Consider the following 27,581-nt stretch of genomic DNA (forward strand, 5'->3'; position numbering starts at 1 on the left):
AACCCCGAAGCGTATTTCGCGCAGAGAGCGGTTCGCGTTTCCCAGAACCTCCCAAACGGCGCGGTGACATCACCGCCTCTCCCAGATCTCAGTCCTGTTTCTTCCGCGCGATCAATCTGAACGATACACCAGTTCCTTCGACTATAGCGTGAACGCTATGGACACATAGACGTTTGACCTCCTACGTCAAAGGGTCGTCGCCGGTAGGAGGAAAGGAGCTGAGATACGCTTTTTGCTTTGTGTGTTCGGTGATGCTGTCTTGACGCGCTGTTGCTGTCCTGTCCTGTCCAGTCCTGGCTCGCGCAGATAGCCATCCGGTCACTACCGCGCTCTCTCTCTGTCGCTCACACGGGCACACGCGGGCGCGCACACCCACGCTCGTATCGATCTGAGATGAACAGCTGATTCTCCAAGTGAGTTGCGGTGCGAGACGGCTGGCTGGCCCTGGCGGAAGTGGGCGCATCCATTACCGTGATTGTTCTGTGCTCTGCTTAAGTTTGGGTCTGCCTCGTCCGTTCAGTCCCGCCTATCTTGCACGACTTGCGAGTAAGACTGAACGAATACGATGGCGACGCCGGTGGAGAATAGGCCGGTGTCTTCTGGGGAGGGTGCTGAGCCGACTGTGTTGAGGGATGAGAGAGGGGAGTCTATATTGCCTCTGGAGCCTTTGCGTGGGGTTGACTTTGGCGCGCATTTGGAGAGTGGCCATGGCGAGGAGACGGACGGTGCTGAGCCGCGACGGAGTGGAGGTTCTTACTTCACGAATACACCAGGCGAGACGACCACGGATGATATCAGAAATGTGCGAAAGAGCCGGACAGAACCGTTTGAGACGCCGGAGGACGACGAGTTGCCTTTGCCTAGTCTGCAGCCATTGAAGAAGGTGAAGACTGCGCCGGCGGAGAATGGACGGCCGAGTACCCTCGCGAGGAACAGCACGTTGCTGAGGACGATGAGGAGGCGGTCGCCTCAGGATGAGCGCTTTCAGTATACCTTCGATCCCATGTCGTCCGATTCAGAATCGAGTTCTTCGGAAGATGAGAGTACGAGGAGGAAGGAACGGCCACCTGCGAAACGGACGCGAACGGCCGAGGAGGTGAAGGAGCAGGAGCAAGAGCAGACACAGGCGAAGGAGGATGCGAAGAAGGGAAAGTCGTACTCGCGCTTCCGCATCAGCAATGAACATATGAGCACGAAAGGACGGGTGTCGAAACGAGACGGACGATTGAATATCTCGATCAATCAGACGGCGAATAGTGGATACCTGGCGAAGGCTCTGGGACATACCATTCAGAATCATCTGGATATACCGAATCGCAGTCGGGCGAGGAAGCAGCGCCAGCATCTGGCTGATCATCCTGAACTTGACCCCGATGTGGATCTCGATGCGGAGAAGATCGCGTCGGCGCTGTACTCGAATGTTGTGCGGCCGAAGTTGAATATCGTGATTATGGTTATTGGCAGCCGAGGGGATATCCAGCCTTTTCTGAAGATTGGCAAGATCTTGAGGGAAGAACATGGACACCGCGTGAGGATTGCTACGCATCCTACCTTTCGAGAATTTGTGGAGAAAGAGACGGATCTGGAGTTCTTCAGTGTAGGGGGCGATCCCTCAGAACTCATGGCATTCATGGTGAAGAATCCTGGCTTGATCCCCAGCCTGCAGACGATCCGCGAAGGCGAGATCCATCGACGGCGAGTGGCTATGGGGGAGATGTTCGAGGGCATGTGGCGGGCTTGCACCAACACGACGGACGACGACAGCGATTCGTTGAATATCAAGATGATGGGTGATAAAGCTCCCTTCGTCGCGGACGCCATCATCGCCAACCCGCCCTCGATGGCACACGTCCATATCGCGGAGAGACTAGGGATCCCGCTTCACATTATGTTCACGTTTCCTTATTCGCCTACCCAGGCGTTCCCGCATCCGCTAGCGAATATTAAGCCTGGGAAGAGTAATGTGGATACCAACTATGTCAACTTCATGTCCTATCCTTTGGTGGAGATGATGACCTGGCAGGGCTTGGGGGATATCGTGAACAAGTTTCGGCAGAGGGTACTCGGCTTGGAACCTGTTAGTTCGCTATGGGCCCCTGGAGCTCTGTACCGCATGAAGGTGTCTTACACCTACATGTGGAGTCCGAGCCTGGTGCCCAAGCCAGGCGACTGGGGTCCTGAGATCGATATCGCGGGTTTCGTCTTCATGGATCTGGCCAAGATGTTCAAGCCGCCGCAGGATCTCGTGGACTTCTTGAACGCCGGTGACCCGCCGGTGTACATCGGCTTTGGGAGTATTGTCGTCGACGACCCGGATCAGTTCACGAAGATTCTCTTTGAGGCGACCAAGTTGGCTGGTGTGCGGGCTCTCGTGAACAAGGGCTGGGGTGGCCTGGGTCACAGCAATGAGAACACGCCGGATCATATTTTCATGCTGGGGAATACGCCGCACGATTGGCTGTTTCCTAAGGTGAAGGCTGTGGTGCACCACGGTGGAGCGGGTACTACGGCTATTGGGCTTAAGTGTGCGAAGCCGACGATGATTGTGCCGTTCTTTGGCGATCAGCCGTTCTGGGCTGCTCGTGTTGCTGAAGCGAAAGCTGGTGCTCACGAGGTCATCCCTTGGAAGAAACTTACTCCGGAGAAGATGGCGGAGGGGATTAAGCAGTGTTTGACGGAGGAGGCACAGATCAATGTGCGGAAGCTGGCGGAGGGGATTGAAAAGGAAGGCGATGGGGCGGAGAACGCTGTCAAGTCGTTCCATCGAAGTCTACCTCTGGCTGGACCGCATAGCATACGATGCTCGATCTTGGAGGATCGTGTCGCTGTGTGGCAGCTGAAGGGCTCTTCATTGAGACTCTCCGCGCTCGCGGCAGAGTTGCTCATGGAGAAGGGCAAGCTCAAGACGAGTGATTTGAGACTGTTCCGAGCTTGTGCTTGGGCCGACTTCGATGGGCCTGGGGAGCCAATCTCTGGCACGGCAGGGGCTGTTACGGACTCGCTGTACAATATCGGTGGTGGCGTGGGTATGGTTCCTGTCAGGGTTGCGAAGCATATGAAGAAGAGGGCGGAGCATGAGAAGAAGAAGGCTGAGATTCAGAAGAGGAAAGAGAACCGCAAGGAGGAGAAACGGCAGCGGAAAGCTGCGCAGGTTGATGAGAAGCAGCAACAACAACTCCAGCGACCGCCGAATGATCGTCAGGATACTTCGAATACGCTCAGCTCGAAACTCTCAGCGGATCCGAGCACACCTCTGGCTCATGAACTCGCACGAGACTTCCACGAAGGTTTCAAGCGTTCCGGAGCTGCGTTACTCACCATGCCCAACGACCTCCACGTCGCCATCGCCCAAGGCTTCCACAACGCACCTCGACTCTGGGGCGACGCCACGGTGCGAAAACCCATCCGCGTCACAGGCTTCAAAACAGGCCTCGTGGCCGCGCGCAAAGAACTCATCTACGGCGTCTGGGACGGCTGGACAGGCCTCGTAACACAACCGATCGGCGGCTTCAAAGACGGCGACACGATACCGTCCAAACTCGCAGGTTTCGGGACCGGGGTCGGCAAGGGCGTCGGCGGGTTCGTCCTCAAGAACGTCAGCGCTGTCGTCTCCCCGCCGGCGTATATCGGCAAGGGTATGATTGTGTACATCAAGAAAAAAGCGGAACACAACGGTCCCGGCTCGAAGGCGTATATCCGCAAAGCGCACCTCATCCAGGGACAGAAGGATTTGCAGGCGCTCCTCGCACGCGGAAGCCATGATAAGCGGACGGAGGAGATCCGCGAGCGGGTGGACTACGGCTGGAAAGTGTACGAGCAGGTGTGGTCGGCGGCGAACACGACGTACAATGCCGTAGGGGCGAATGTGGCGGGGAAGTTGAAGTTGAGGAGGGAGAAGAGGCGGTGGATTGAGAGCGGGGCGTTGGAGAATGTGGATGCGGCGGAGAGGGCGTTGAGGGTGCGGCAGGAGGGCAAGAATCTTGAGAGGCATTTTGCGAGAAGGAGGAGGGAGGTGCGCGTTGCGGAGTTGCCTAGGGCGCCGGCTATGGAGCAGCCGGAAAGGTATGAGGATTCTCCGAATGTTTTGCCGAATGGGAGGGTTGTTGCTGAGGCTGAGGGGGTGGAGAGGAGGGATGCGGTTGGGGGTGGGGAGCGGTCGCTTAGCGAGAGTACGGCTGTGGCGACGCCTGAGGAAGAAGGGCATGCGAAGAAGGCGCCCAAGGATAGTATGAGTATTGATGGGGGAAGGGGGAGTGTGGCGAAGTTGGACTTTGGGAAGGGGGTTGGTAATAAGGGGAAGATGATGAATGGTGGTGCTGGTGCTGGTACTGCGTTGGGGCCCAGGAGGTCGAGGGGGTTGAGTCGGGTTGCGACGACTTGAGAGTGTTCAAAGAATCGACGACGTCGATGCGGCCGCCCAAGCGTTATGAAGTGGTGTCACACACAGCACTTCGAGATCGAGAAGCGGCTCGAAAGAAGCCCAAAGGGTCTTGGTCGTGCAACGCAACGACATGCTGAAGCCCGATCGATCACACTCTAGCGACGACTGTGCTACGGCCCAAGCACGTCGAGACTCGCAACGACCGCCCGACCACACGAACATGGTATATCAAAGCCAACAGTTTGCAGGCGTGTACGACAACACCGACGACAACTCATCGAGTCAAAGCCCGACACCTGGCCCAAAGATGACTCTCAATTCAAGAACTGCATGTGCAGCGTTAAGCGCGGCGTTTTTGTTCGCCTTTTTGGCGGGCAGGTGATACAGCATGATGAAGAAGGGGACACGTGTAACAACATGAGATCATTTGTTCATTGCATTGGAGCGTTGCATTTGCGTCGGGCGCTTGTATCTCCTGTACATACTGTCTATAGCGATGATACCTCCTCATACTGTATGTACTGTACTTAATTCGTGAATGTCTGTCCTCAACCCCCCACGTCTTTCATTCCAAACGAGGTTGATTTTAAAGTTCCGACCCACGATGCTATCTCGTTGCCTTTCTGCACAAAAGAACGGGAGAGTACCTAGGTAGTAGAGGTGGTTCATGCATGCATGCAGCTGTCACTCACGGAAGGAAGGGAGGGAGGGGAAGGGAAGGGACGAGCACGGGTGTCGGATCGGAGCGCAGCCATGGAGGCCAGCGGAGCTCTCAGACGATGCCACGTCGATCCAATGAAGCCGACCTCACCTCATCCCGCCAGACTTTGCAATGCATGTCGTACACGCAAATGCCCGATCCCGGCGGCGCAGAAGAATAGCGAGGCATGCCAGTCGGGGAAGGGAACCCATTCGGCTTGTCCTGAGGGGTTCTTTCTTTGATGATGATGATGGTGCTGCTGCATGGACACCCAATGCTTCTCTCAGACTTTTCTGTTCTGGTTGGGAGGTGCATGGCTAGTTCCTCGGGGAGAACTGTGTGTGGTGAGGGTGAGCACATATCACACACACTCTCTTTCTTGTGCAGGATGGGTTCTTCTCCCGAGACGTGCCAGGTGGTTCCAGTCGCCGCCCGTCTGGGTCTTACTGGTCTGTTGCACCGCTGCACCTCTCTGCTTTCCATCGTGGGGTTTGGCTCGGCGGCGAAGTGTACCCTTTTTCTCATCATTATCATTGTCACTGCTACTCGTCTCTCCTACAGGAAGAACCAACACCCGGCGATTGAAGATGAGGCTCTGACGAATGGACTGCTATTGCCCCACGCACCTATTTGCTGTCTTGCTGCTATTCGACATTCCCTCCCTTGTCCACGCTTCCAGTCCTCTGCTGCCACGAACCTAGACTGCACGTCATCCCACGCTTTCGTCTGTCTCTTCCCTCTATCCCTCGTGGGCCACCGGCGCGAAAGCATATCTCACTCCATTTCGACTTACTACTTCCTGCCATGTCACACGACTCGCAGAGAACATTACTAACACCCTGACCGGAAAACCCATACCACTCTCTGCAAAAGACCAACCCATTGAGCCCGAAGGGACTCACCCACCACCATGTCCGTCAGCCACCTCGACCAGATCAAAAGCCGATACGGCTTCAAGGAATTGAAAGTCGCCACCTGGAAAGACCCCAAGTTGAGCGTGCATCCCTTTCGAGGAGGACCGAAGCCGGCTTCTGTTTCGCCGGAGAGTGTTTCGAGGGCTTTTGCGCCGACGTATAAGGTCCGGATTGCGAGACCGCCACCGCCGCCTGAGCCGACGGATGATGAGGACTCGGGGGAGGATGAGCATGATGGGGGAGATGTGGGAGGGGTGGAGGCGAAGGGAGAGGGTAGGTGGATGATGGCAATTTGTTGTTTTTGATGTTGGCTGATGATTTGACTAGCTCCAGTGGACTCACCTCTTGAATCTGGGGATGCCCCCCCTGAGGCAGAGCCAGCGCCTGTGGTAGAGGAAGCAGCACCTTCTGCCCCTGATGTTGAATCAGAAGCTCCGGCGCCATCGGCAGAATCTCCAGTCAAAGAGGAAGCACCGCCTGAAGCAGATTCAGCCCCTGAAGCGGCCCCGGTCGACGAAACTCCTCCAGCTGATGCATCGCCCGAAGCAGCGAGCGAACAAAAAGCACCTGAAGCTGAACCAGAACAGGCTGATGGAGCAGCTGAACCGGCAGCGGAGCCAGAGAAAAGTCTACCTAAGTCAGATGAACCTGCGGCAGAAGAGCCAGTGCCACCACCTCCAGCACCTGAGCCTCCGCAAGCAGAACCACACGACGAAGACATTGTCGAAGTGATCGAAGGCCCACTGGATGACGAACCCATAGTAGATGTCGCTCACGATGCACCACCGCCACTGCCGCTCGCCGAAGACGCCTTCCTCGACATCCCTCCATCAGCCCCTGAACCACCATCAGACAACGCCGAGAATGTGATAGAAGTCGAGATCCCTCCGGAAGCAGGCGAGAAGAGTCCCAAAATCGTGCAGTTCGCGCCTGGCACTCCAGAGCCCAAGCCAACGCATCGGAAGAAGAAGAGTGCGAAAGGCACGAAGACAAAGAAGAAGAAGACGTTCATTCCGATCGATGAGGGAGACTTACCGCCGGAGATTGCCGCTGCTCTCGACGCGCCTCCACTGCAGCCTATTGAAGAGCCTGCAGCACCTGAGGCTGTAGTGGTGGACGAATCTGCTCCAGCACCTGCTGAACCAGAAGCTGGGCCAGTGGAAGAAGCGACGCCTGAGATCGTTGCCGGTGAGCCTGAAGTCTCAGCGGAGAGTGTTCCAGATGCTCCGGAGGCCAAGGATAAACCAGCAACTGAAGCTGTGGAAGACCAGTCTATAGAGCCTGCTGATGTCCCATCAGAAGAGCCCCCAGCCGAGCCACTTGCCGTCGAAGTCATCAACGAAGAGCCACCACCTGCTGAAGATGAGCCCGCTGTGGAAGAAAAGCCAAAGAAGAAAAAGAGGAGTTCGAAGAAATCTTCCAAGGAGAGTTCTCGAACTCGAGAAGAGCCAGCACCCGTGGTCGTTGTCGAAGAGCCACCAGCGCCTATCGAGGAAGCACCCAAATCCAAGTCCAAGGACGAGAAGAAAAAGAAGTCTTCAAAGAGCAAACCCAAAGAAAGCGAAATGCCTCCAATGCCAATCATCCCAGCCGGTCTTGGGATCGACTTCAGTGACTTACCGCCGCCGCCGCCTCCAGGACTGGATCTCCCACCAGAACTCGTACTAGACCTCCCTCCACCACCACCACCAGCAGTCGACACACCAGAAGAGCAGCCCGAAGCGACAACAGAAGACACCACAAAGCAAGATGACGCAGCGCTCGCAGCGGCAGAACCACCTGTCAACGTGGATGCAGATGCGGATGCAGCGAGCCAACACGATCCGTCAGCAGACGCGCAGCCGGTCCTCGCCGATTCGGTGGCCGATGCCCCGGTCGAACTCAATGGTGCAGGTGCTGAGGGAGATATTAGCGATGCGGCTGCCCCTGATGGTGAAGCTCTTTCTGAAGCTGTTCCTGCCCCTGAGAGCGCTGAGAAGGCCGTCGTGGATGTAGAGCCTGCTGTTGCTGGCGAGGAGTCACGTGACGTTGAGGAGGATATGAAGGAGGAGCACGTTGAAGAGGTGGGAGGACATGATGAGCTTGATGATGGGGAATTCGATGACGATGGCGTTTCGGAGGCGCCGGATAGTGCTGTTGAAATGGAAGATGTGAAGGATATCGAAGAAGTGGTGTTGGAAGACTTGCCGGCGGACGAACCTGATCGGGACGGAGAGGAAGGCGAAGCTGAAGAGGCCAAGGAGGCCACAGGCGATGCACCTACGGAGATTGATGGACAGTCCAAAGAGCCAACAGAGGAGGTTGGTGAAGCGTGGGCGCCCATCGAAGACGACATCCCTCCCGAAGATGAATCTGCTGATCTCGACGCGGCTGACGCGGATGAGGACGAGCTGACCCCAGAAGACTCCATCAGCCAAGCCGCCATCCCGGACGCCGTCAGTGAAGTGATCGAAGAAGGGTCGAAACCAGAAGAGCCGAAAAGTGCTCCCGAGGCTGCAGAAACCAAAGCTGAGGCCTCGCTCGAGGCGGCTAGCGACGAGGCTGAAACGCCTGCAGAGGAACCGTCGCCTGCGGAAGCTGAAGCTGCTGTTGCTGAAGCCACAGAGGCCGCAATCGAAGAGACGGCAGCTCCAAATGAACCAGAAGATTCATCTGCTCCAGGAGGTGAAGATAGTTCGAAGGACGGCGAAGCTGAGCCTGAAGCTGCAAAGGAGGCACCAGCAACGGAACCAGCTGTTGCAGATGCCGAAGAAGCTGAGAAAGCAGTAGATGAAGGCCCTTCCAAAGACGCCGCGCCAGATGCCCCTGCAGAACCTGAGCCAGCGAAGGAAGAGGCGGTCATCGAGGAGGCTGCTCCTGAACCGGTCGAGGCAGCTCCCGAATCAGCGGAGTCAGCGCCAGAGCCTGCAGTCGCCGAAGCTCAGCCTGTTGAAGAGACAAAAGAAGTTGTTGAGGAGGCTGTAGCCGACGCAGGTGACGAACCTGCTGCAGGGGAGCCGCCAGCCGCCGAGCCCGTGGAAGAAACGGCGCCTGCGGTGGAAGAACCCGAAGCCGTTACTGACGCTCCAGCACCGGTGCCAGATCTCGTGGAGGAGCCAGCAGCAGTCCCTGAAGCAGCCCCGGAAGTAGCCCCGGAAGCACCTGCAGAGGCTATAGAGGAAGCAGAGAAGGCCATAACTGAGGAGGTGTCTCTCGGTGCAGGCGAAGAACCAGACGCTATCCCAGAACCACCACCATCTCCACACCTCAGCAAAGGCAGCGGGAGCAAAGGCCATTGGGAGAGGTCGCACAAGAAGCGTAGCTCGGGTGATTCGAAGAAGTCTTCTGACAAGTCGCGGTCTGCCAAGAGGAGTTCCCGCGAGAAGGACGAGATTCGCGCTCGCGAGCGAGGGCACAAACCGGCACGTGTTTCGTTGACCGCAGACGAGCTTGCGAGACGTCACAAGAGAAGTGAGGAACGCAAAGCGGCCGAACGGGCTCGAATCGCGGAGGAAGAACGACTCCTGGCCGAAGAAGCGGAGTTACGACGAATTCGCCACGAAGCTCGGCGAGCAGCAAGGAAGGCTGCAGCAGAGGAGGCCACTCGATTGGCGAAGGAAGAAGCAGAGGCTGTTGCTCGAAAGGAGGCTGAGAAACGAAGACGCCGCCGGGAAGAGCGTCCGTCGTCCAGACGAGACAGCAAGTCATCTTCTTCCATCCCCAAGGTACTCGGCTTCTCGCTGGGAGACTCGATCAAATCCAACAGCGTGCGAGCGAGCAACTACAGCAGCTCCAAGCCATCGAGCCGAGAGAGCAGGGCCATCAGAGAAGAACGTCCGGTCCGCGAAGAGGAACCCGAAGCCGGACCATCTTCCAGCGCCCACGGCGGCAGTCGAGAAGAAGGGAGTTCCTCGCATCATCGTAGGAGACGACATCATCGATCGGAAGCGGAGCGACCGTCTGAAGGCAGAAGGAGGGACAGCCATCGTGACAAGGGCGAGAGGAGGAGCAGCAAGAGGTCTTCTACGCAGCCGGAGTCGCGGCCCAAATCGTTTTTTGGGTCGTTGTTGAAGGGATTTTGATTGATGAGGTGGGAGAGTGTTTTACTAGGGACGGGTTTTTCGGAAATTCTTGTGTTGTATTTACTTGACGACTTGGATGATCAGCATTTGCATTTGGAGGGGTAGCATAGCGAATGGGATGTAGATGGATATGGATGCTCTTACTTTCCCGATTCTTGATGCTCAACTCGTCGTAGGTATCACTGCTCATGCTTGCTCGTCGTAGCATCGTAGCCGGATTGACACCACATGCGAAGGCGAATGGGGCTAGATCTAAGTCGACACTGAAGTTGAAAGAGTGAAGTCGGAAAAATCGAATTGGATTCATCTCCTTGGACAAAGCGTCCACGTGCTCGGCATTCCGCGTCAAAGGGACCAGGATGATGCTGGCCAATGAGCTGCCGATGAGCCCAACGTCTCCCTCCGCCAGCCGGCGCAGGTACAGAGGGACGAGCACATCTCTCTCACCAACCACCACCAACCCACGACTTCCATACCAACTACTTCACTGTCGCTCGTTACTTTTTTACTTACTGGACCACTGACTTGGAGAGATTTCTGGATTGAGTGTCACACCGCGCGAGGTCACCCGTATATTTCAGAACGCGCGGCTTTCGACACTGTACTTTACACACCACGAGAACGACACGCTGGAGAGTCGAGGCCGCCAACGAGGGCATCACTTCCGTGCAGGATACGGCTGAAAAGGACCCCCAAAGAGACGAAAAGCCAGAGGCGAGGCAGCGCGCTCCGCCATGGCCTCCACCAAGCGTGGCACCATGTCCTACGAAGTCGAGCGCAACCTCCGGACAATCTTCAAGAGATGCGTCAAGTGTCCGACAGAGACACCAACATGCCCAGACTGCCCCAGCGGCCAAATCTGCTCCCTCGTACCGCAGGACTGCAATGCCTGCGCACATATGACTTGCATTGCGAATCCCAGCCCAGCACCCGCTTCAAAGAAAACAAATGTCGGGGCGATAGCGGGAGGAGTGATTGGAGGAGTGGCGTTCATGGCGATTGTCATGTTCTTCTTGTGGAGGTTCTGGATCAAGAAGAGGAGAGAGCAGCAAGAGCTGGAGGCGGAGGAGTGGGAGGAGGATGACATTTCCCAGCAGAAGCGGACCACACAGTTCAATGCCATGCGCTCGGATGCGGCATCCACGCGGACGAGGGGATCTATCGCGAATAGCATCCTCAGCCGGGCGAGCAATATCATCCAGATTGCGTATATTCCGGGTGTTACGAATCGGAATGGATCTGGGCATAACAGTTTGCTAGCGACTGCGCCGGTGCCGCCGATTCCTGCTGCGTATGCGAACTCGACACCGAAGAGCCCGCTTAGCAATGAAGGCGATGCTTTGTTCTTCAGGCCTGGCGATTTGAGGGATAGCACGTACACGGACAGCTCTTCGATCCGATCTGGCAACAACCGCGATACGCAATATACTCGTCAATCGATCACCCCATCACTGGCAAGATCATCAATGATGTCTGATGTGTACCGAGACGACGCGACGGACGTACCCATGCCTGCAACGAGAGTCGTTCGCGCGGCCCCTCGGATGGTGTCGGTCAAGACTTCCCAGGCTTCATCTCCGTCTTCGGAATCACCCCCATCCAGTAGCTCGCCGAGCACGGTAAAGGTCATGGTGCCTGAACAGAACAACTCACCTTCTGCTTCGCCGGCCGTTGGGAATGGAGGGTTCGCTAAAGCTACGCAAGTCACTGTCGGCAAGGGCAAGGGCAGGTTCCCGATTGCTCGGCAAGCCAGCGACTCGAGCAACACGTCGCAAGTGAAGCACGCGCCAGCCGTTCCATCACCGCTCGTCGAGACCGCCACAGAATCCGACGACGAGGACGAGCACGCCCGAGCAAGGAGGAGCCTGATGAACGCGACTTCACGAGCAGCAGACCCCGCACCTCTCATCCAACCTCTCGAAAGCCCCTTCTTCGACGCATCGGAACTGCAAGCTGCAGGCTCGCCATCAGGATCATCGAGACCGAACCCGTACGCTTCCATGGCAGCCAGCGTCCGCAACGAGAGGCCTCGACGAGGCTCGCGAGGTCCCGGCGGCCTCAGTGCCGTGATCGAAGAGGCTGCGAAGAGAGCAAGCCAGGACCCTGATCATGAAGCTTCTGGCGCGAAGAGGGACGCGAGTCCGTTCAGCGACGCTCATGCTACCCACTGAACATGAGACGCCGAGGGGAAGGGAGAAGGTTGGAATTGTGGATGCTTGTATTAGCAAAGGAAAGATGTTTTTGCGAGCTGGCTCGTCACTTCGATACGAGTCACGAGCTCAATGCCGGTGTTTCTGGAGTTCGCACTTTCTACGTGTCTAGCAAATCGCGGACAGTGAGACTATGGGATGGAGTTTGATGGTGCTTTTGCCTCCGGCTCTTTCGAGGAGCGTGGAGTGGGATGGAGATGAGATCCTGGTTTCTTGAATGTTTGAGATAGTCACTGTCGAAGAGAATATTTCTTCTTGCCTTTCCAAAGAAGCCGTTTTGTGCTGTTGATTTGAACAACTACCGGGATCTTGATGATTGCTGGGATGCACTAAAGTGAGTTCTTGAAGTCTCTACTTGAGACTGTCCGGCAGAGCAGGCTCTCCAACGAATCTTCGAGGCTCGCTAATGACATATACTCGAGCTTATCAACTCCGCATCCTCCCATCCCAACATCACCGAGAGTAATTGCCATTCCACAGAGTGATGTTGAAAGAAAAATTATCACGGCAACTCCGGATGGCAAACTCCAAACCTCGACCTCTGTCAGCTCCTCGAGCATTTCTGGCCCTCCCTAACTCCCCTCGCAACAAGACCTCGAAGAGGTATGAGTGAGATGGATCGGTTAATAATAATATAAGAGCCAGCATCTTCCTCAACTTTAAAGAGACCTCACCTTGTCGACCTGCTCATACCTGACATTGCGATACTGATTGCGTTGCGATATCGTGGAACGTTTGAGTCTCTGGAGCGTGGATTGAGGTGAGAATGGACTGCGTTTCGGGTCCGCGGGGCGGAGCAGATATGGATGGAGGTGCGGAAGAGCTAGGAGGTACAAGGAAAGCAAGGCTGTGAGATGTCGAAGAGAAGTACACCCGCAAGGAGTATACGCGGAAACAGAAAGGGTGAAGAAATCGGGCAGGACCCGATCGTCTTGCCCGGCACTGCAACCACACGGCGGCCTACGCTCCGAGACACCACACCACACCTTCCCATTCCATACGAATCTGTCTCTGCACGAAGGCAGACGCCATGAGACACTCAAACCTCCACAATCTCACTCGTCGCAACCCCCTTCCCTACACGAGAGCCTTCCCGGCCGGATCGAAAACGCCATCGAAGTCATCCCTTACTTCAAGAACAATAGCAAGAAGAAGCTGTTTAATACATTCCTTCCTTGCACGACGACCCTAAGCCTCTCGTTCAGAAACCCCAGACAGGACGCCCGTACAGCCAACTCCGCCCTCGACCGAAACCCCACCCCGTCCGTCTTATGCCTATCTATCTGCCTGCGGCTGAGATAGGCAGCCCGGCGTGCCGGCTCGAGCGATAGCCACACCTCTCGCATGCTCGATGAGACACACACAGCGCTTGATATCGTTATGCACTCGATTACCACGCGGCGGCCATGCATGCACGTGTACGGCGCGGCGATCCGATCTCGTTGGTCTTTGGTGGGTTGGTGCGACGTCTTATCTACTTCTTGCGTCGGTTTTGGTTTAGGCCAGGAACGGATGTGCTTGTGCAGGAAGGAAGCCTGCACCGATTAGGCTGGTGAGTGGGAACTTGGACAGTCGAGGGGTTTTTTTGGGATGGCGGTGCTGGTTGGCGTTATCGATACGGTGTGTTTCTGGGTAGGTGGATTGCGCGTTTGTTTGTTTCTATATCTTGGGAGGATTTATAAGAAGAGCCGGGTGGGACGCTTGTCGGGCCTGCTTGTTGCTTTTGAGGTGAGTGAGATGTGGGCGAGAGTTCGTTGATATTGTTGCATCTCCTTGCTTCGAGAACCTGTTCCTCTCTACCCTTGAGAGCTTTCTTCGTCAAAAGATGCGTCTTTCATCCTCCCCCCTCGCCGCTGCAGCGCTCCTCCAGCACTCCCTCGCTTCAACAGTCTCGCGAACAGGCCAAACCGTCGAACTCGACGGCATCCCATACTACCTCCCCGCGAGTCCCATCACGACTCTCCACCACGACAACTTCCACAGCACTCTCTCGAAAACCAACACCTTAACGCGCCTCACAGTCATCACAGCCAACGGCTCCTCCTACAGCGGCAGCGATCTCAGCACCACCATCGCCTCCTACAAAGCCACCGACGACGTCTTCTCCGAAGGCTTCCTCGAAACGATATACGTCCAGTATATCGGCTTCAAACCGCGCGGAAACGAATGGAAAGCCTCGAGTTACAACAACGCCCCCAACGGCACCGCCGCAGTCGTGCACAAACAGGTGGACAACAGCAGCGCCATCCCGCCGGGGCCATATTTCCTCTCGTCGACAGGAGCCGTATATGAGGCGTGGAGACTGTACAGCGATTTCGCAGGCGCATTCACGGAGCCTCTCCTCGCCAACGGCGATGGGACATACAGTGTCCTCCCAGCCGGCGTCCCCGGCCAATCCCTCGCGGTAGCCGTGCCTAGCAGGTTGTATTTCACCAAGACGGCCGAGAAGCCTTTGGCGGGCGTGAGGTTGGGGATTAAGGATATCTATGATGTGGCGGGGGTCAAGACGAGTAATGGGAATAGGGCCTGGTATCATCTGTATCCTGCGGCGGAGGAGCATGCTACGCCTGTTAAGCGCTTGATTGAGGCGGGAGCGGTTATTGTGGGCAAGATGAAGACTTCGCAGTTTGCTAATGGGGAGTCTGCCACGGCTGATTGGGTGGATTACCATTCGCCATTCAATCCACGAGGAGGTACGTTCGTGAAAGGGAGGAGGTAGCCCATCTCGTATCTGAGACATTCGCTGACTTCCCGTGCTTCGCCTCTAGATGGTTACCAAGACCCAAGCTCGTCCTCCTCCGGTCCAGGCGCAGGAACGGCCAGCTACTCATGGCTAGACCTCACCCTAGGCTCCGACACTGGAGGCTCGATCCGCGGTCCATCCGAAGTCCAAGGCATCTACGGCAACCGACCAACCCACGGCCTCGTAACGCTCGAAAACACCATGCCGCTCGCCCCCGAACTCGACACGAGCGGCTTCTTGACAAAAGACCCGGTCCTCTGGATGGAAGCCGCCAAGGCTCTGTACGGCAAGAACATCACCATCTCGCGCAAATACCCCAAGAAGATCTACAATTACGACTTGCCGACGAATGTGACCGAGCCTGGGGATCAGCTTTTTGTTGATTTCGTGAGGAGGGTTAGCTCGTTCTTGGGAGCTGAGGTCGAGTCTTTTGATATCGAGGAGGCTTGGAATTCGTCTCGTCCGAATGGGACGAATGTCTCTGTTGATGATTTGCTGAACATCACGTATCCGATCTTGATCGCGCAGGAGCAGACGCGTCTTGTTCGAGAGCCGTTCTACGAGGACTATGCCGCGGCGCATGATGGTCGACGTCCGTTCGTTGACCCGGCGCCGCTGATTCGTTGGGCATTTGGAGATTCGTACCCTAACAACACTGTCGATATTGCGAACGCCAACAGGACCGTGTTCAAGGATTGGTGGTCGAGCAACGTGCTTGTTGCGGAAAACGCGACTTGCAGTGACTCGCTGCTTTTCTACGTCGGATCTCAAGCCAGCGTCAGCTACCGCAACCAGTACAATGGAGAACCTGGCGTCCCATACGGCTTCAGCATCAGCAGAGTGAGCCCTTTCTGGGGCGGTCCGGATTTTGTTGTGCCTCGTAAGTCGCTCCCCGTCCCTCGTCTAGATGTTCTCGACTGACATGTGCCGTAGTTGGCTCCGCCCAGTATTTCAGCAACATCACGCTGCACAATGAAGTCCTTCCAGTGACTGTCGACATTATGGCGGCCAGTGGCTGTGACGGCATGATCTTTGGTTTGGTGCAGGACCTCGTCAAGGCTGGGATTGTGAAGCCGAGCGTCGCTGGGTATGATGATACCAACGGCGGCGAGATCCTCTTCAAAAGAGACTATTAGACAAATAGACCAGATGGATAATGTAATGTGCTCTTAGCAGAAAGCTTCCAGTGTTTGGCGTCGATTTTCGTGCTTCCATCCGAAGGACTTCTTCCCTCGCGATATGGTGAATCGATCTCCAGTTTCAAGTCTTCGGCGCATACATCCAGGCAGTCGTCTCATCTTCCCAGGGCAATCGTCTTGGAAATGTCTCCCATCCACTCATTCCACCTTGCCATTCCAATAGCCCCATCACAGGAGACTCCAACTTCCAGCCCAGAAAGACATGCGCCTTGTCGACATTCCAATTCCTCTCCTTTCGCTTCTGCAGCAAAGGCGTCCTGACACCATAAGGATCCTCGGCGAAGAATCGGTAAGCCCGCTCATGTTCGCCTTTCTGCGTGAAGTTCAGCTCGTCCAACGTGAATGGAGGATTGATCCCTTGCACACGAATCCTGTGGTGAGGCCACTTGATCGCTGGGGCGTGCAGTTCGAGGAATCGCCGTTCTTTAAAGGCGTGCGTGATAACTGTGATGTTCCTCGGATACACGCCTGTAAGTTGCCGGAAGCGGATGATGGAGAAGATCAGGTTCTGGTAGGAATCTGTCGCGTACGTCTCCGTCGCGAAGCGCACGCCGGCGGGATAGAGCATGGCATTGTTGTTGACGATGTGCTTCAGGATCGTGGCATAGCCTTCAGCCTCTGTGCGAGGCGCAGGCGTCGTCCTTCCGCCCGAGAATACTAGCAGCGCACGGGGATCGTTGTGGACGATATGCGCAGCCGCGAGGATATGTTGGATGAAGGTATCGTGTTCGGAGGGTTTGTTTAGCATAGGGTCGCCTCTTTGGAAGGGCTGGAGGATCCACTGGTCTTCGCTGGTGTTGGCGCCGTCGCCCATGTAGGTCGCATGGCAGCAGACGAGGACCAGCTCGGAGTATTTGGAGATGTCGTTGCTTTGGACAAAGCCCGTCACTTCGGTCATGGCGGAAATTCAACAGCTTGCTGTGCGGTGAGGATGTGGTAATGTTGTCGGCGCCACGAACTCAATTCAGGCGCCCAAATGGCATGTCCCTTGTGTTGTAAGCAACTATGAGGCTGGTCGAGTTCTGCCTGCTGATGACTGCAGCTGGCAGCTGCTGAAGGATTCGTCCAGCTCTTGTGGAATCAATCTCCTCGACAAAACTCCAGTCAGACGCATCAGTGTGGTCTCGGAATCCTGATCGGGGTGGTGCAAATGCCTGTCGTTGAGAAGAACGTTTTGCTTAGAGGCTACCCGTGACGAGGGTAGTCGGTTGACGCTGCTGCCGGACTCGGTATCGTTGTCCGCACCTACCGTAAGACCTTGGCATGCCCCGCTTTTCACGTGACTCGAAATCTTTCTTTCTCGAAACCTGTTGAGCATTGCCGGTCTCAAGCAATGCAACCAATGGCATAGTGCAAGCAGCAAAAACTTGAAAATGCTCACGACTCACGTTGAAAGGTGTGCAGACCTCGGATAAGTGCATCGATGTCCATCCGTATTCAAGATTTGGGGCAGGGTCCGGCGGCGAGGCCGGTGTTGCTGGTGTTCAATTAGCAGCGTTTGGCCTCCCACAAGTTGCAGATCAAACTGCAGTACAACTCTGAACACGAGAAGTCGCCGCCGTGGCAAACATTTCATTTGTATTCCATCATTACGAAAAACATGATTCTTTCCATACGGCTTTATAGCGGCCACAACTCCTCGAAGCTTTCGCAGACGTTTGCCGGCACTTTGGCCAACGTTCCGGGGAAGTTGGAGCGCAGGATCTAGACGCAGATGGGTTTCGCTGCAGGAACATCTACTTTGTTGAAGAGCGAGAGGTCGCGAACTGGGTTGTTGTCAAGGCTTATTTGAGAGCTGCAGACTGCCGTAAGCGTTGCATCGGGCGTGGCGTGGACACTTTGCTCAACACACCGGCTGGTCGCAGTTTTGTAGGGTGAGAGGAGAGGTGCATGTGGCAGTGCAGTGCAGGCGAGTGTGCTTGTAAGCCTTCTAAATAAAGATGCGCAGTACGCGTGCGAGCAACGCAAAGCGCTAGCGTAGTGAGCGTGGCCCTCATGCAGCTGGCGCGAAAAGATTGTAGAAAGCAAAAGACATCCCCTGTGTCCAGCAGCTCGTCCATTATCTTGCATCAACACCTCACCGCACACCCATCGCTGGTACCGTGGCTGGTGAGCTGGCAATTACTGGCGTCCTTCTCCGTCCTCGTGAAACACGCAAAAGGGGCCTGCGGACCAATAACCGGCGGCGACCAGCTCTCAGGGTCTTGGATCATCACCTGCTAACCGGCCAAGACACCTCCGCGACGCCAACCTGATCTTTACGCAACACCGCCGACCTCTTCTCTCCTCCATCACCACCGCCTCTTGTGACCAAGAGGCCCCATTTTTCCGCGAGCAGCACGCCATTTCTTTCTTTGTTTGCCGTCACCCTTCACCACAGCGCCGCCATCGAGGCGCCCACCGTCGTACTACTTGAAACACCCACGGTCGTTTTGGCACACTAGCAGCACCTTCTCTCGCAATGGCCTACCAAGGAGGCAGTGGCTACAACGACGGCCAGCGCCTGCATGACTTGCCTCACGAACATGTACGCTCCGACCGTCACCTGATCTGATTTCTCGAGCTTCTACTGACTGTCAGCAGCAATCCTATCATCAGCCCCCACACCACGACAGCGACGACGAGCAGGAGCGCTCCCTGTTGCATTCCAACCCCACCGGTCCTTTCCAGGGCCCCTTCGACGAGCCCACAAGCCGCGCTGGCACTCCAGGTGGCCACGACCCAAAGGCATACAGCTTGGAAGAGTCTTACGTGGGCGCTGGAGGACACCCAGCTCCAGCATACAATGGCTACCAAGAGTACAGCGGCGTGACTCTGGAAGACCCAGGCTACGGCGGACCTGACCGTGTCCCCAGCCCTTACTCGAGAAGCGAGACTGGCAGCACTGAGGCATGGAGACAGCGACAACAACCCGGCGGCGCAGGTGCTGCCGGGGGCCTGAAGCGAAATGCCACGCGTAAGGTCAAGCTTGTCCAGGGTGCAGTCCTGAGCGCAGACTATCCAGTACCATCAGCCATCCAGAATGCCGTACAGGCCAAGTACAGAAATGACTTGGAGAGCGGTAGTGAGGAGTTCACACACTTGCGGTATACCGCAGCCACGTGCGACCCCAACGACTTCACGCTGAAGAACGGCTACAACCTCAGACCAGCCATGTACAACAGACATACTGAGCTGCTGATCGCCGTCACCTACTACAATGAGGATAAGACGCTGACGGCACGTACGCTGCATGGCGTGATGCAGAACATCCGCGACATCGTCAACATCAAGAAATCGGAATTCTGGAACAAGGGAGGCCCTGCGTGGCAGAAGATCGTTGTGTGCATGGTCTTCGATGGAATCGACCCTTGCGACAAGGGTACGCTCGATGTGCTGGCCACCATCGGTATCTACCAGGACGGTATCATGAAGAGGGACATTGACGGAAAGGAGACGGTCGCACATATCTTTGAGTACACCACACAGCTGTCGGTCACGGCCAACCAGCAGCTCATTCGGCCATTGGACGATGGCCCATCCACTCTCCCGCCAGTGCAGATGATGTTCTGTCTGAAGCAGAAGAACAGCAAGAAGATCAATTCTCACAGATGGCTCTTCACTGCTTTTGGTCGCATCCTCAACCCGGAGGTCTGCATCCTGCTCGACGCCGGTACCAAGCCAGGCCACAAGGCTCTACTCGCTCTTTGGGAGGCCTTCTACAACGACAAAGACCTCGGAGGTGCTTGTGGTGAGATTCACGCACTGCTTGGCAAAGGCTGGAAGAACCTACTCAATCCTCTGGTCGCCATCCAAAACTTCGAGTACAAGATCTCCAATATCCTGGATAAGCCGCTGGAGTCGTCTTTCGGCTACGTGTCCGTGCTTCCAGGTGCCTTCTCCGCCTACAGATTCCGTGCCATCATGGGTCGACCCCTGGAGCAGTACTTCCACGGTGACCACACACTTTCGAAACAGCTCGGTCCTAAGGGTATCGAGGGGATGAACATCTTCAAGAAGAACATGTTCTTGGCCGAAGATCGTATCCTGTGTTTCGAATTGGTCGCCAAAGCTGGAAGCAAATGGCATCTCTCCTACGTGAAGTCATCCAAGGGTGAGACCGATGTGCCAGAAGGTGCCCCAGAATTCATCGGCCAGCGTCGACGATGGCTGAACGGATCCTTCGCTGCTACTCTCTACTCGCTCATGCACTTCGGCCGCATGTACCGTTCTGGACACAACTTGCTGCGCATGTTCTTCTTCCACGTTCAACTCATCTACAACATCGCGACTGTGACACTCTCCTGGTTCTCTTTGGGTAAGTGAAGGAGCTGCTGTTGGATGTACAACGGTGACTAACATGACACAGCTTCTTACTACCTCACCACGAGTGTCATCATCGACCTTGTCGGAACCCCAGGCTCAAGCAACAATCAGCGCGCTTTCCCATTCGGCAACACCGTCACCCCCGTCCTCAACACCATCGTGAAATACATCTACCTGGCCTTCCTCCTGCTGCAATTCATCCTCGCTCTGGGTAACCGGCCAAAGGGTAGCAAGTGGTCTTACATTGTGTCGTTCACGGTCTACGCCATCATCCAGTTCTACATCATCGTCGACTCCTTCTACCTGGTTGTCCACGCCTTCACGAGTGGCGACGGCTTTGATACCGACAGCGCTGGAGACTTCGTCAAATCCTTCTTCTCCTCCACTGGGCCTGGTATCGTCGTCATCGCGCTCGCGGCCACCTTCGGTCTCTACTTCGTTGCTTCCTTCCTTTACCTGGACCCGTGGCACATGTTCACCTCATTCGGCCAGTACATCCTGATGATGACCAGCTACATCAACATCCTCATGGTCTATGCATTCAGTAACTGGCACGATGTTTCTTGGGGTACCAAGGGTTCCGACAAGGCCGATGCACTGCCCTCTGCGACGACTCAGAAGGGCGCTGACGGTAAAGCTACTGTTATTGAGGAAGTCGACCTGCCACAGGCGGACATCGACAGCCAGTTCGAGCAAACCGTGAAGCGCGCCCTCACTCCGTATGTTGCTCCCAAGGAAGACACCAAGAAGACACTCGAGGATTCGTACAAGTCTTTCCGTACTCGCCTCGTCACTTTCTGGATCTTTTCGAACGCTCTTCTCGCAGTTGCCATTACATCGGACAGCTTCGACAAGTTCGGTTTCTCTACAGGTGCCACGGACAGGACTGCCAACTTCTTCAGAGCTTTGCTTTGGGCAACTGCTGCTCTGTCCTTCATCCGCTTCATCGGATGCGTGTACTTTTTGTTCAAGAGCGGATTGCTCTCATGCTGCGCGAAGCGGTAGCGGGTCTGCCCAATTGTTCGAAACGAATCCTAAAAAAGAAACATGTGTGTGTTACTCTCTCGAACCAACGATACCTTTTGCGATTTTCATGCATCGCGGGATTGGATGGATGGGGGATTATTGGAAGGGCGTTCTGAAGGAGTTCTCATTCGAATCATCAAACGACGAGCTAGCAAGACTGTTTACTGCTATGCCGCGGCAGAGACGTTGGCACATGTTGATCCTGTAGTGTATTAGAATACGAAAGTGATTTGTACGGCTTGATACATCTCCCTACGACAGCTTCTCACGAACGGGTTTGGAATAACTGCGGCATGTGAACGTCAAACTGTCACGTGGCAGCGGGCAATTTTCGTGGAGCTTTGACTGCACCTCAATTTAGAACTTCGAAGATCAGTTCTATGTTTCCTCTCCACTAAAACCCCGTTTCAACAGAGCAACAGGATGGCCATAACAATCCTACCGCCGGCGCCGGCAGAGGCCCCACGCAGAAGCATCCGCGATGCAGACCTCGACACATACGGCGAAGACGAAGACGAAATGGAGATAGATGACCTACCTTCTGGTCACCGCAGAACGACACAAGTCATAACACCAGGCCAGATCGTAACAGACGACCCGCAATGGATGCGCGGTCACGGCACATTCGCAGCATCCGACGACGCAAGTTCAGCGATCCGATCGACCTTGGCAGGTACTTTACAAAAGACGAACAAACTCCTCAGCGTAGTTCCCCTCCGAGCGCGATACACACCCGAGATCGGTGACCTCGTCATCGGTCGCATTGTGGAGGTCCAGAGTCGGCGGTGGAAGGTGGACGTCGCTGCGCCTTTGCTGGCCAATCTGCTTCTCAGCAGCATCAACCTGCCGGGAGGAGCTCTTCGGAGAAGAACCAGCGTCGACGAACTCAACATCCGCTCCTTCTTCGGCGAAGGCGAGCTGCTCGTTGCGGAGGTCCAATCTCTCTTCCAAGATGGTAGCGCCTCCCTCCACACCCGCTCTCTCAAATATGGCAAGCTGCGCAACGGATACTTCATGGCCGTCTCCGGCGTGGGCGGCGGCGCAGGTGTCGTTCGCTCGAAGAGACAGATTTTTACACTTCAAACAGCAAGAGGTGGGGAGGTAGACGTGATTCTGGGCGTCAATGGATACATCTGGATCGCAAAGCACGTGGAAGAGAAGAGGGAAGAGGTTGGGTTGAATCGATTGGAAGAGACGGCGAGCCAGTCTATGTACTCGAGCCAGAATGACGAGATCTCGACGGAAACGAGGAGGGAGATTGCGAGATTGGCGGGCTGTATACGGGTTCTGGCTGAGGGGAGCGTGAAGGTTGAAGAGGATAATTTGAGGAGGGCGTATGAGGCTAGTTTGGAGCTGGATGAGATTGAGGGCGAAGTGCAGTATTTGGGTGGGGAGAGAGGCAGGAGTATTGTGGATATGGTGCTTGGGGGATGAGGTCGAGCGATGGAGATACCGGAATGACTGATGATACCCATGTGCCGATTGAAGAGCGAGCCTCACGTCCAACCGACGATACTGTACAAGCCGCCGAACATCGGAATCGTTCCCAATGCACGCACGACTGACGACCACTTCTCCCACGTCCAATCGCGCACAACAATTCTGCCAGCCGTCACGTGGGCGGTGGTGGATGCGGGTGGATCCCATTGAACAATAGGCCCATTCAACAATGGGCTTCGCTATTGTGGGCAATAAAAATGTTTCCGGCAGCGCTCGGTCACAATGAACCCCAACTATTGTCGACTCCCTTGCTATTGTCGGGTCACCGAAGAATCGTTCTCATTCCCTACGTCTACCTTCAGACCTGACAGACTTCCATTCTCTTTCAACTCATACAACAACAGACGACACGAAAGAAATCGAAGACGATCAAGTTACATTTCACATCAAACGATACGAGAACTCGAAAACGATCAAGCGAGCAACAATGGCTCCAAAGACTGCAAAGACGCAAATCACCAGATTCGGAACCAGTGACCAGATCAGGGCCACGAGACTCTACTATGATCAGTTTCAGCAAACCATCAACTCCATGAAGGAACATAGCCAGGCGGCGCATCTTCAGCAGTTCATCGACCGGTTTTCGTGGGAGACCAAGCGGATGTAGTACGTACATGCAAATGCAGATGGTACACCATTTCATGTCAGGGGCATCCGCTGACCTTCTGCTCTTCCCTCTTAGTCCCTCTGCGTTGGCCAATCCTACTGCGGCTGATGCAGCTCAGCGAGAGGTTGATGCCATCATGGCTGAACAAGAAGATGACGATGATGACGATGAGGAGTCTGAAGAGAGTGAAGAAGAGCCACCACCAAAGAAGTCAAAGGCCAAGGCCAGGAAGCCCACCGTAGGAGCGGCTGATGGCAATGAGGTTGATGACGATGGAAAGGACCCGAAGAAACGTCTACCACGAGGTGGTGGTGCTAGGCGCAGGCCTGCCAGAATCCCAACTACCGATGACGAAGACGAAGACACCGGCAAAGCTGCAGCCAGAAAGAAGAAGCCAGCACCCGAGACGACTACCTCGGCAGGCATATCCAAGGCTACCAAAGAGGCGAATCTCAAGAAAGATGGCACGTCTGCTCTCCCTACCGTGGAGGGAAAGACCACGAGAAAGGGATCGTCGCAGGCTGCTGCGAAGAAACCAGCTACCAAGACGGAGGCGAAGAAACCTGCCAACGACACGAAGAAAGCTGAATCTTCCAAGACGGTCAAAGCGTCTGAGGAGAAGCCTGCTCGCGGCAAGAAGAGAGCCGCTGATCAAGACGATGATGAAGAGGAAATTGCACCACCGTCAAAGCGAACCAGAAGCTCGCCCAAGCCCGGTGTTCAGAAGAAGAAGAAGACAACTCCCACCAAGAAGTCGAGCGCCACTCTCGAGCAAGCTCCTCCAAAAGCAAAGACTGCCAAGGTCACTGGTACCAAACGCGCTGCCTCAGAAGATCTGCCAACAAGCGGCGAATCGGTAGCGGTTGAGCCACCTGCGAAGAGAGCGAAGACAGCCCCGGCGAAGGCCTCCACGTCCAGCAAGGCGACGCGAAAGAGTCCAGGACTGTCCTCGCCAGAAGAGGAGCCAACTAAGAAGCGCACCACACGGGGCAGGAAGGCGAAATAGGCGATTGTGTTGATGGGATCAGGCCAGTTATTGAGGCTTCGAGGAACAACCGCGAAGGGTTGACGGCTGAGTTGGAGGATGAAGTTGCTGCTCATTGCTTGTTGGTCCAACTACTCTGTACGTACAGCTAGGCTTGTGCAAATTGCTACGTTTGTTGACACATGTGCCTACTCCTTCCCTGCGACTGCTCCTTCCTTGCATATGGCAAGTCTCTCTCCATTTCCGGCCACTCCTTCAAAGAAACAAAGAATGTCGAGCACATTGCCATATCCGGCGTCATCGCGATGTCGTGTCGCTGTACAAAGCCAGCACCATCTTTGTCTGCCCAACCTCTTCTTCGCTGCTTTCCCTCGAGCAATGCTCAGCTTCAGAAGCTAACATTCATCCGCATTCAAGACAATCTCAGCATGGCACCAACGACGAGAGCAGCGGCTGGGAGACGATCATCACTTGCCCGGGAGATGGCGAGTGCGTCGACCGCCCCTGCTGCGACTAAGAAGACCACGCCGGCGAACAAGAGCAAGACTACAGAAGCGGCCGCCACCAAGCAGAAGACCGCCAGCAAGATTACGAAGACGACCAAGAAGCCAGCCACGCCTGTCCCGAGTCCTAAGTCACCAAGAGTCCCATTTACCAAGTACTCCAATCAGGCAAGCGCATTCGATGACCCCGATGCGCTCTCTAAACAATATCCAGGTCGTCCTCCAACAGACCTCGAGTTCCGCAGAGTCATCGGACCCAACGGCACAACAGTCGGGGGTCTGCTCAGCCAATTCAAGGGACACCTCACCGGTGGGGAACGTGCGCATGATTTCTTTGTGGCCCTGGGCAGAATCGCCTATATCGACCGTGACAAACATCCCCGCTTGGTATACTTGAGAAACGATGCTCCTGCTGTGAGCAGCCCCAAGTCTCGAGCTGCTGGCGCGCGCATTGGCATGAAGTTTCTCGAGGTTTCTAAGAAGGAACGTGAAACGGCGCGTGAGAATGCACGTGAGAAGGCTCTTACGGCACGTGAAAAGGCTCTTGCGAAGATCTACGGGTCTACTAGCAACAGGGGCCCAGTCGCTCCCACGCAGAGATTAACTCTTGCGTCGGAGCGCTACTTCCCAACTCGCTTTGAGATTGCGAAATTCATCGGTTCCCAAGGCACGAGTATCAATGCTCTCGAGTGGAAATACAAGAAGGCCATCCAGGACAACGATAAGCTCTTCTGGAATATCGTGTGGCAGATCGCTGCTCTCGACAAGTCGAAGCATCCTTTCCATGTCTACTTGACCGGGGAGCAAGACACTTTTGCCCCTGAGGATGAACGCAACGCGCCGCGTCGCAACCCGGCGCCTGTTGTCAACGTCCGCGTCGATTTGTCCTCTGGTGTATCGGAGACCAAGAAGAAGGGCAAGAAGAACAAGAACAAGAAGGGCAAGGGCAAGGCCAAGATTGAAAGCCAACCTTTCCAGCGGAGAGGGACCCCAGCGGAGTCGATCAAGCAAAGTTACCGCAGCGTGACTGCCCATGCGAATGCTCCTCCAGCTCCTTTCTTCCCAGCTCGCCCGGGACTCGTCCCTCGTACGCCGGAGGGCTATGCCGCGGACCTCGATACGCCTATCAGTGGGTTTTCTCAACTCGCACCATATTACGACCCTACCGCTCCCATTCAAGCTTCCAAGGGAAAGCAGAGGTTGACCTCCCCCATCAACTACAACTCTGGATCCAACCTCTTCGGCACGCTTGCCGGTTCAATCCAAGCCTCCGAAGGAAAGGGGAAAGCTGCGTCCCCGACCAAGAGCCCTCCTGCGTATGCCCCAACCGCGGTTACAAGCACAAGCTCCAAGGGCAAGGGCAGAGCCACCTCGCCAGCCTACAGTTCCCCCCGTAGATTCACGCCCATCAACAGACCCACCACCGCGGTCCCCAGCCCAAAAGACAAACAAAGACTCACATCACCCCTCAAGAGCGGTCCAGCCTACGCGCCCACCACCGCATCTATCGCTACAACCGCCGGCACCACAGGCAGAGGCAACTCCGCCTCGCCCGTCAAAAGCCCCTCCAAAGACCCCCACCGGCCAAGCAGCAGCCTGCGGGCGATCATGGGCGCAACGACGGAGATGTACGAACTGATTTCGTGCGTGTTCCAGGAGATCAGGGAGTATAAGCAGTTGCTGGACAGGTTCCAGGAGGAGGAAATGCGGGAGAGGTTTCCTCTGTCGTACGTTGGTTGAGTTCTTCTTTTGATTAAGTTGTTGCTGGGAGAGGGGGGCATCTCGGTACGAGGATTTGCGTGTCTTTCCTTGGTAACTATGTATGTATACACGACTTGTTGCTCTCTCTCTTCGTCAATCCTTTCACGTTTTGTGGTGAAAATTCAGGGGTCAACTGTAGGCTTGATGTAACAGTTACATGTAAGCCACACTATTCGAATCAACAAGCAAGCACAGAAAGCGAACATGTAGAGCCTTCCGGATCGAGTCTCGAACATCCCATGCCACTTTCGTCACTCATTGCAAGAATCCGCCTTGCCTAAAAGCAAACGTAAGCGACGAGCGAGAACACACGTCTCTCCATTTTTCAGGAGTCGAGAGACTTGGAGAAACAAGGGTGAATAGCAACAAGTGATTGTGCAATCCGAGCAAAGGCTCTCCCATCCGCAAAGCCCACATCTGTACCGACAAGACCCATACCCTCCTTTGCCAGAAGCCACAGCGATATCAGACGAAACCCCTCTCCATACTCCTCACAGAGCAGACAAAAACAGGAGAAGGGTGAAATTATAGACGAGCTTAAAGATCAGTCGCTGAACGAAAGAGTCATCAAACAAATCGAACTCTCCTGTTTCCTGAACGACACGCGAAAGCGCTGGAAAAAAAAAACAAGGGAAGTATCTCCTCTCGGAGGAGACGGATGGGCCACGAAGGGCCCGCGTATGACT

At 55.4% G+C, this 27,581-nt stretch overlaps 9 protein-coding genes across 9 annotated transcripts; 8 read left to right on the plus strand and 1 right to left on the minus strand.

Annotated features, from left to right (window-relative positions):
• Positions 1-565: 565 nt before the first annotated feature.
• M409DRAFT_68285 (glycosyltransferase family 1 protein) lies at positions 566-4,381 on the plus strand (the record flags this gene model as incomplete). Its single annotated transcript, XM_033817764.1, has 3 exons — positions 566-802; positions 872-4,099; positions 4,154-4,381. The coding sequence occupies 3 exons, from the start codon at positions 566-568 to the stop codon at positions 4,379-4,381; spliced, it is 3,693 nt and encodes a 1,230-aa protein (XP_033664573.1).
• A 1,610-nt stretch (positions 4,382-5,991) lies between these two features.
• On the plus strand, positions 5,992-10,056 carry M409DRAFT_25872 (uncharacterized protein; the record flags this gene model as incomplete). Its single annotated transcript, XM_033807865.1, has 2 exons — positions 5,992-6,268; positions 6,323-10,056. The coding sequence occupies 2 exons, from the start codon at positions 5,992-5,994 to the stop codon at positions 10,054-10,056; spliced, it is 4,011 nt and encodes a 1,336-aa protein (XP_033664574.1).
• Positions 10,057-10,814: 758 nt separating this feature from the next.
• M409DRAFT_68286 (uncharacterized protein) lies at positions 10,815-12,227 on the plus strand (the record flags this gene model as incomplete). The annotated part of the gene is made up of 1 exon (XM_033817765.1): positions 10,815-12,227. One exon carries the CDS (start codon positions 10,815-10,817, stop codon positions 12,225-12,227), a length of 1,413 nt encoding a protein of 470 aa, XP_033664575.1.
• A 1,864-nt stretch (positions 12,228-14,091) lies between these two features.
• On the plus strand, positions 14,092-16,145 carry M409DRAFT_25874 (uncharacterized protein; the record flags this gene model as incomplete). Its single annotated transcript, XM_033807866.1, has 3 exons — positions 14,092-14,959; positions 15,035-15,889; positions 15,943-16,145. The coding sequence occupies 3 exons, from the start codon at positions 14,092-14,094 to the stop codon at positions 16,143-16,145; spliced, it is 1,926 nt and encodes a 641-aa protein (XP_033664576.1).
• A 124-nt stretch (positions 16,146-16,269) lies between these two features.
• On the minus strand, positions 16,270-17,106 carry M409DRAFT_57187 (uncharacterized protein; the record flags this gene model as incomplete). The annotated part of the gene is made up of 1 exon (XM_033813549.1): positions 16,270-17,106. The coding sequence occupies one exon, from the start codon at positions 17,104-17,106 to the stop codon at positions 16,270-16,272; it is 837 nt and encodes a 278-aa protein (XP_033664577.1).
• A 1,563-nt stretch (positions 17,107-18,669) lies between these two features.
• Positions 18,670-21,518, plus strand: M409DRAFT_68289 (glycosyltransferase family 2 protein; the record flags this gene model as incomplete). The annotated part of the gene is made up of 3 exons (XM_033817766.1): positions 18,670-18,735; positions 18,792-20,505; positions 20,557-21,518. The coding sequence occupies 3 exons, from the start codon at positions 18,670-18,672 to the stop codon at positions 21,516-21,518; spliced, it is 2,742 nt and encodes a 913-aa protein (XP_033664578.1).
• A 444-nt stretch (positions 21,519-21,962) lies between these two features.
• On the plus strand, positions 21,963-22,973 carry M409DRAFT_68290 (uncharacterized protein; the record flags this gene model as incomplete). Its single annotated transcript, XM_033817767.1, has 1 exon — positions 21,963-22,973. One exon carries the CDS (start codon positions 21,963-21,965, stop codon positions 22,971-22,973), a length of 1,011 nt encoding a protein of 336 aa, XP_033664579.1.
• Positions 22,974-23,466: 493 nt separating this feature from the next.
• Positions 23,467-24,652, plus strand: M409DRAFT_57190 (uncharacterized protein; the record flags this gene model as incomplete). The annotated part of the gene is made up of 2 exons (XM_033813550.1): positions 23,467-23,645; positions 23,722-24,652. The coding sequence occupies 2 exons, from the start codon at positions 23,467-23,469 to the stop codon at positions 24,650-24,652; spliced, it is 1,110 nt and encodes a 369-aa protein (XP_033664580.1).
• Positions 24,653-25,059: 407 nt separating this feature from the next.
• Positions 25,060-26,874, plus strand: M409DRAFT_57191 (uncharacterized protein; the record flags this gene model as incomplete). Its single annotated transcript, XM_033813551.1, has 1 exon — positions 25,060-26,874. One exon carries the CDS (start codon positions 25,060-25,062, stop codon positions 26,872-26,874), a length of 1,815 nt encoding a protein of 604 aa, XP_033664581.1.
• Positions 26,875-27,581: the final 707 nt, after the last annotated feature.

Source organism: Zasmidium cellare, assembly GCF_010093935.1.
Source record: "Zasmidium cellare ATCC 36951 unplaced genomic scaffold M409scaffold_29, whole genome shotgun sequence".
NCBI classification, from domain to species: Eukaryota; Fungi; Ascomycota; class Dothideomycetes; order Mycosphaerellales; family Mycosphaerellaceae; genus Zasmidium; species Zasmidium cellare.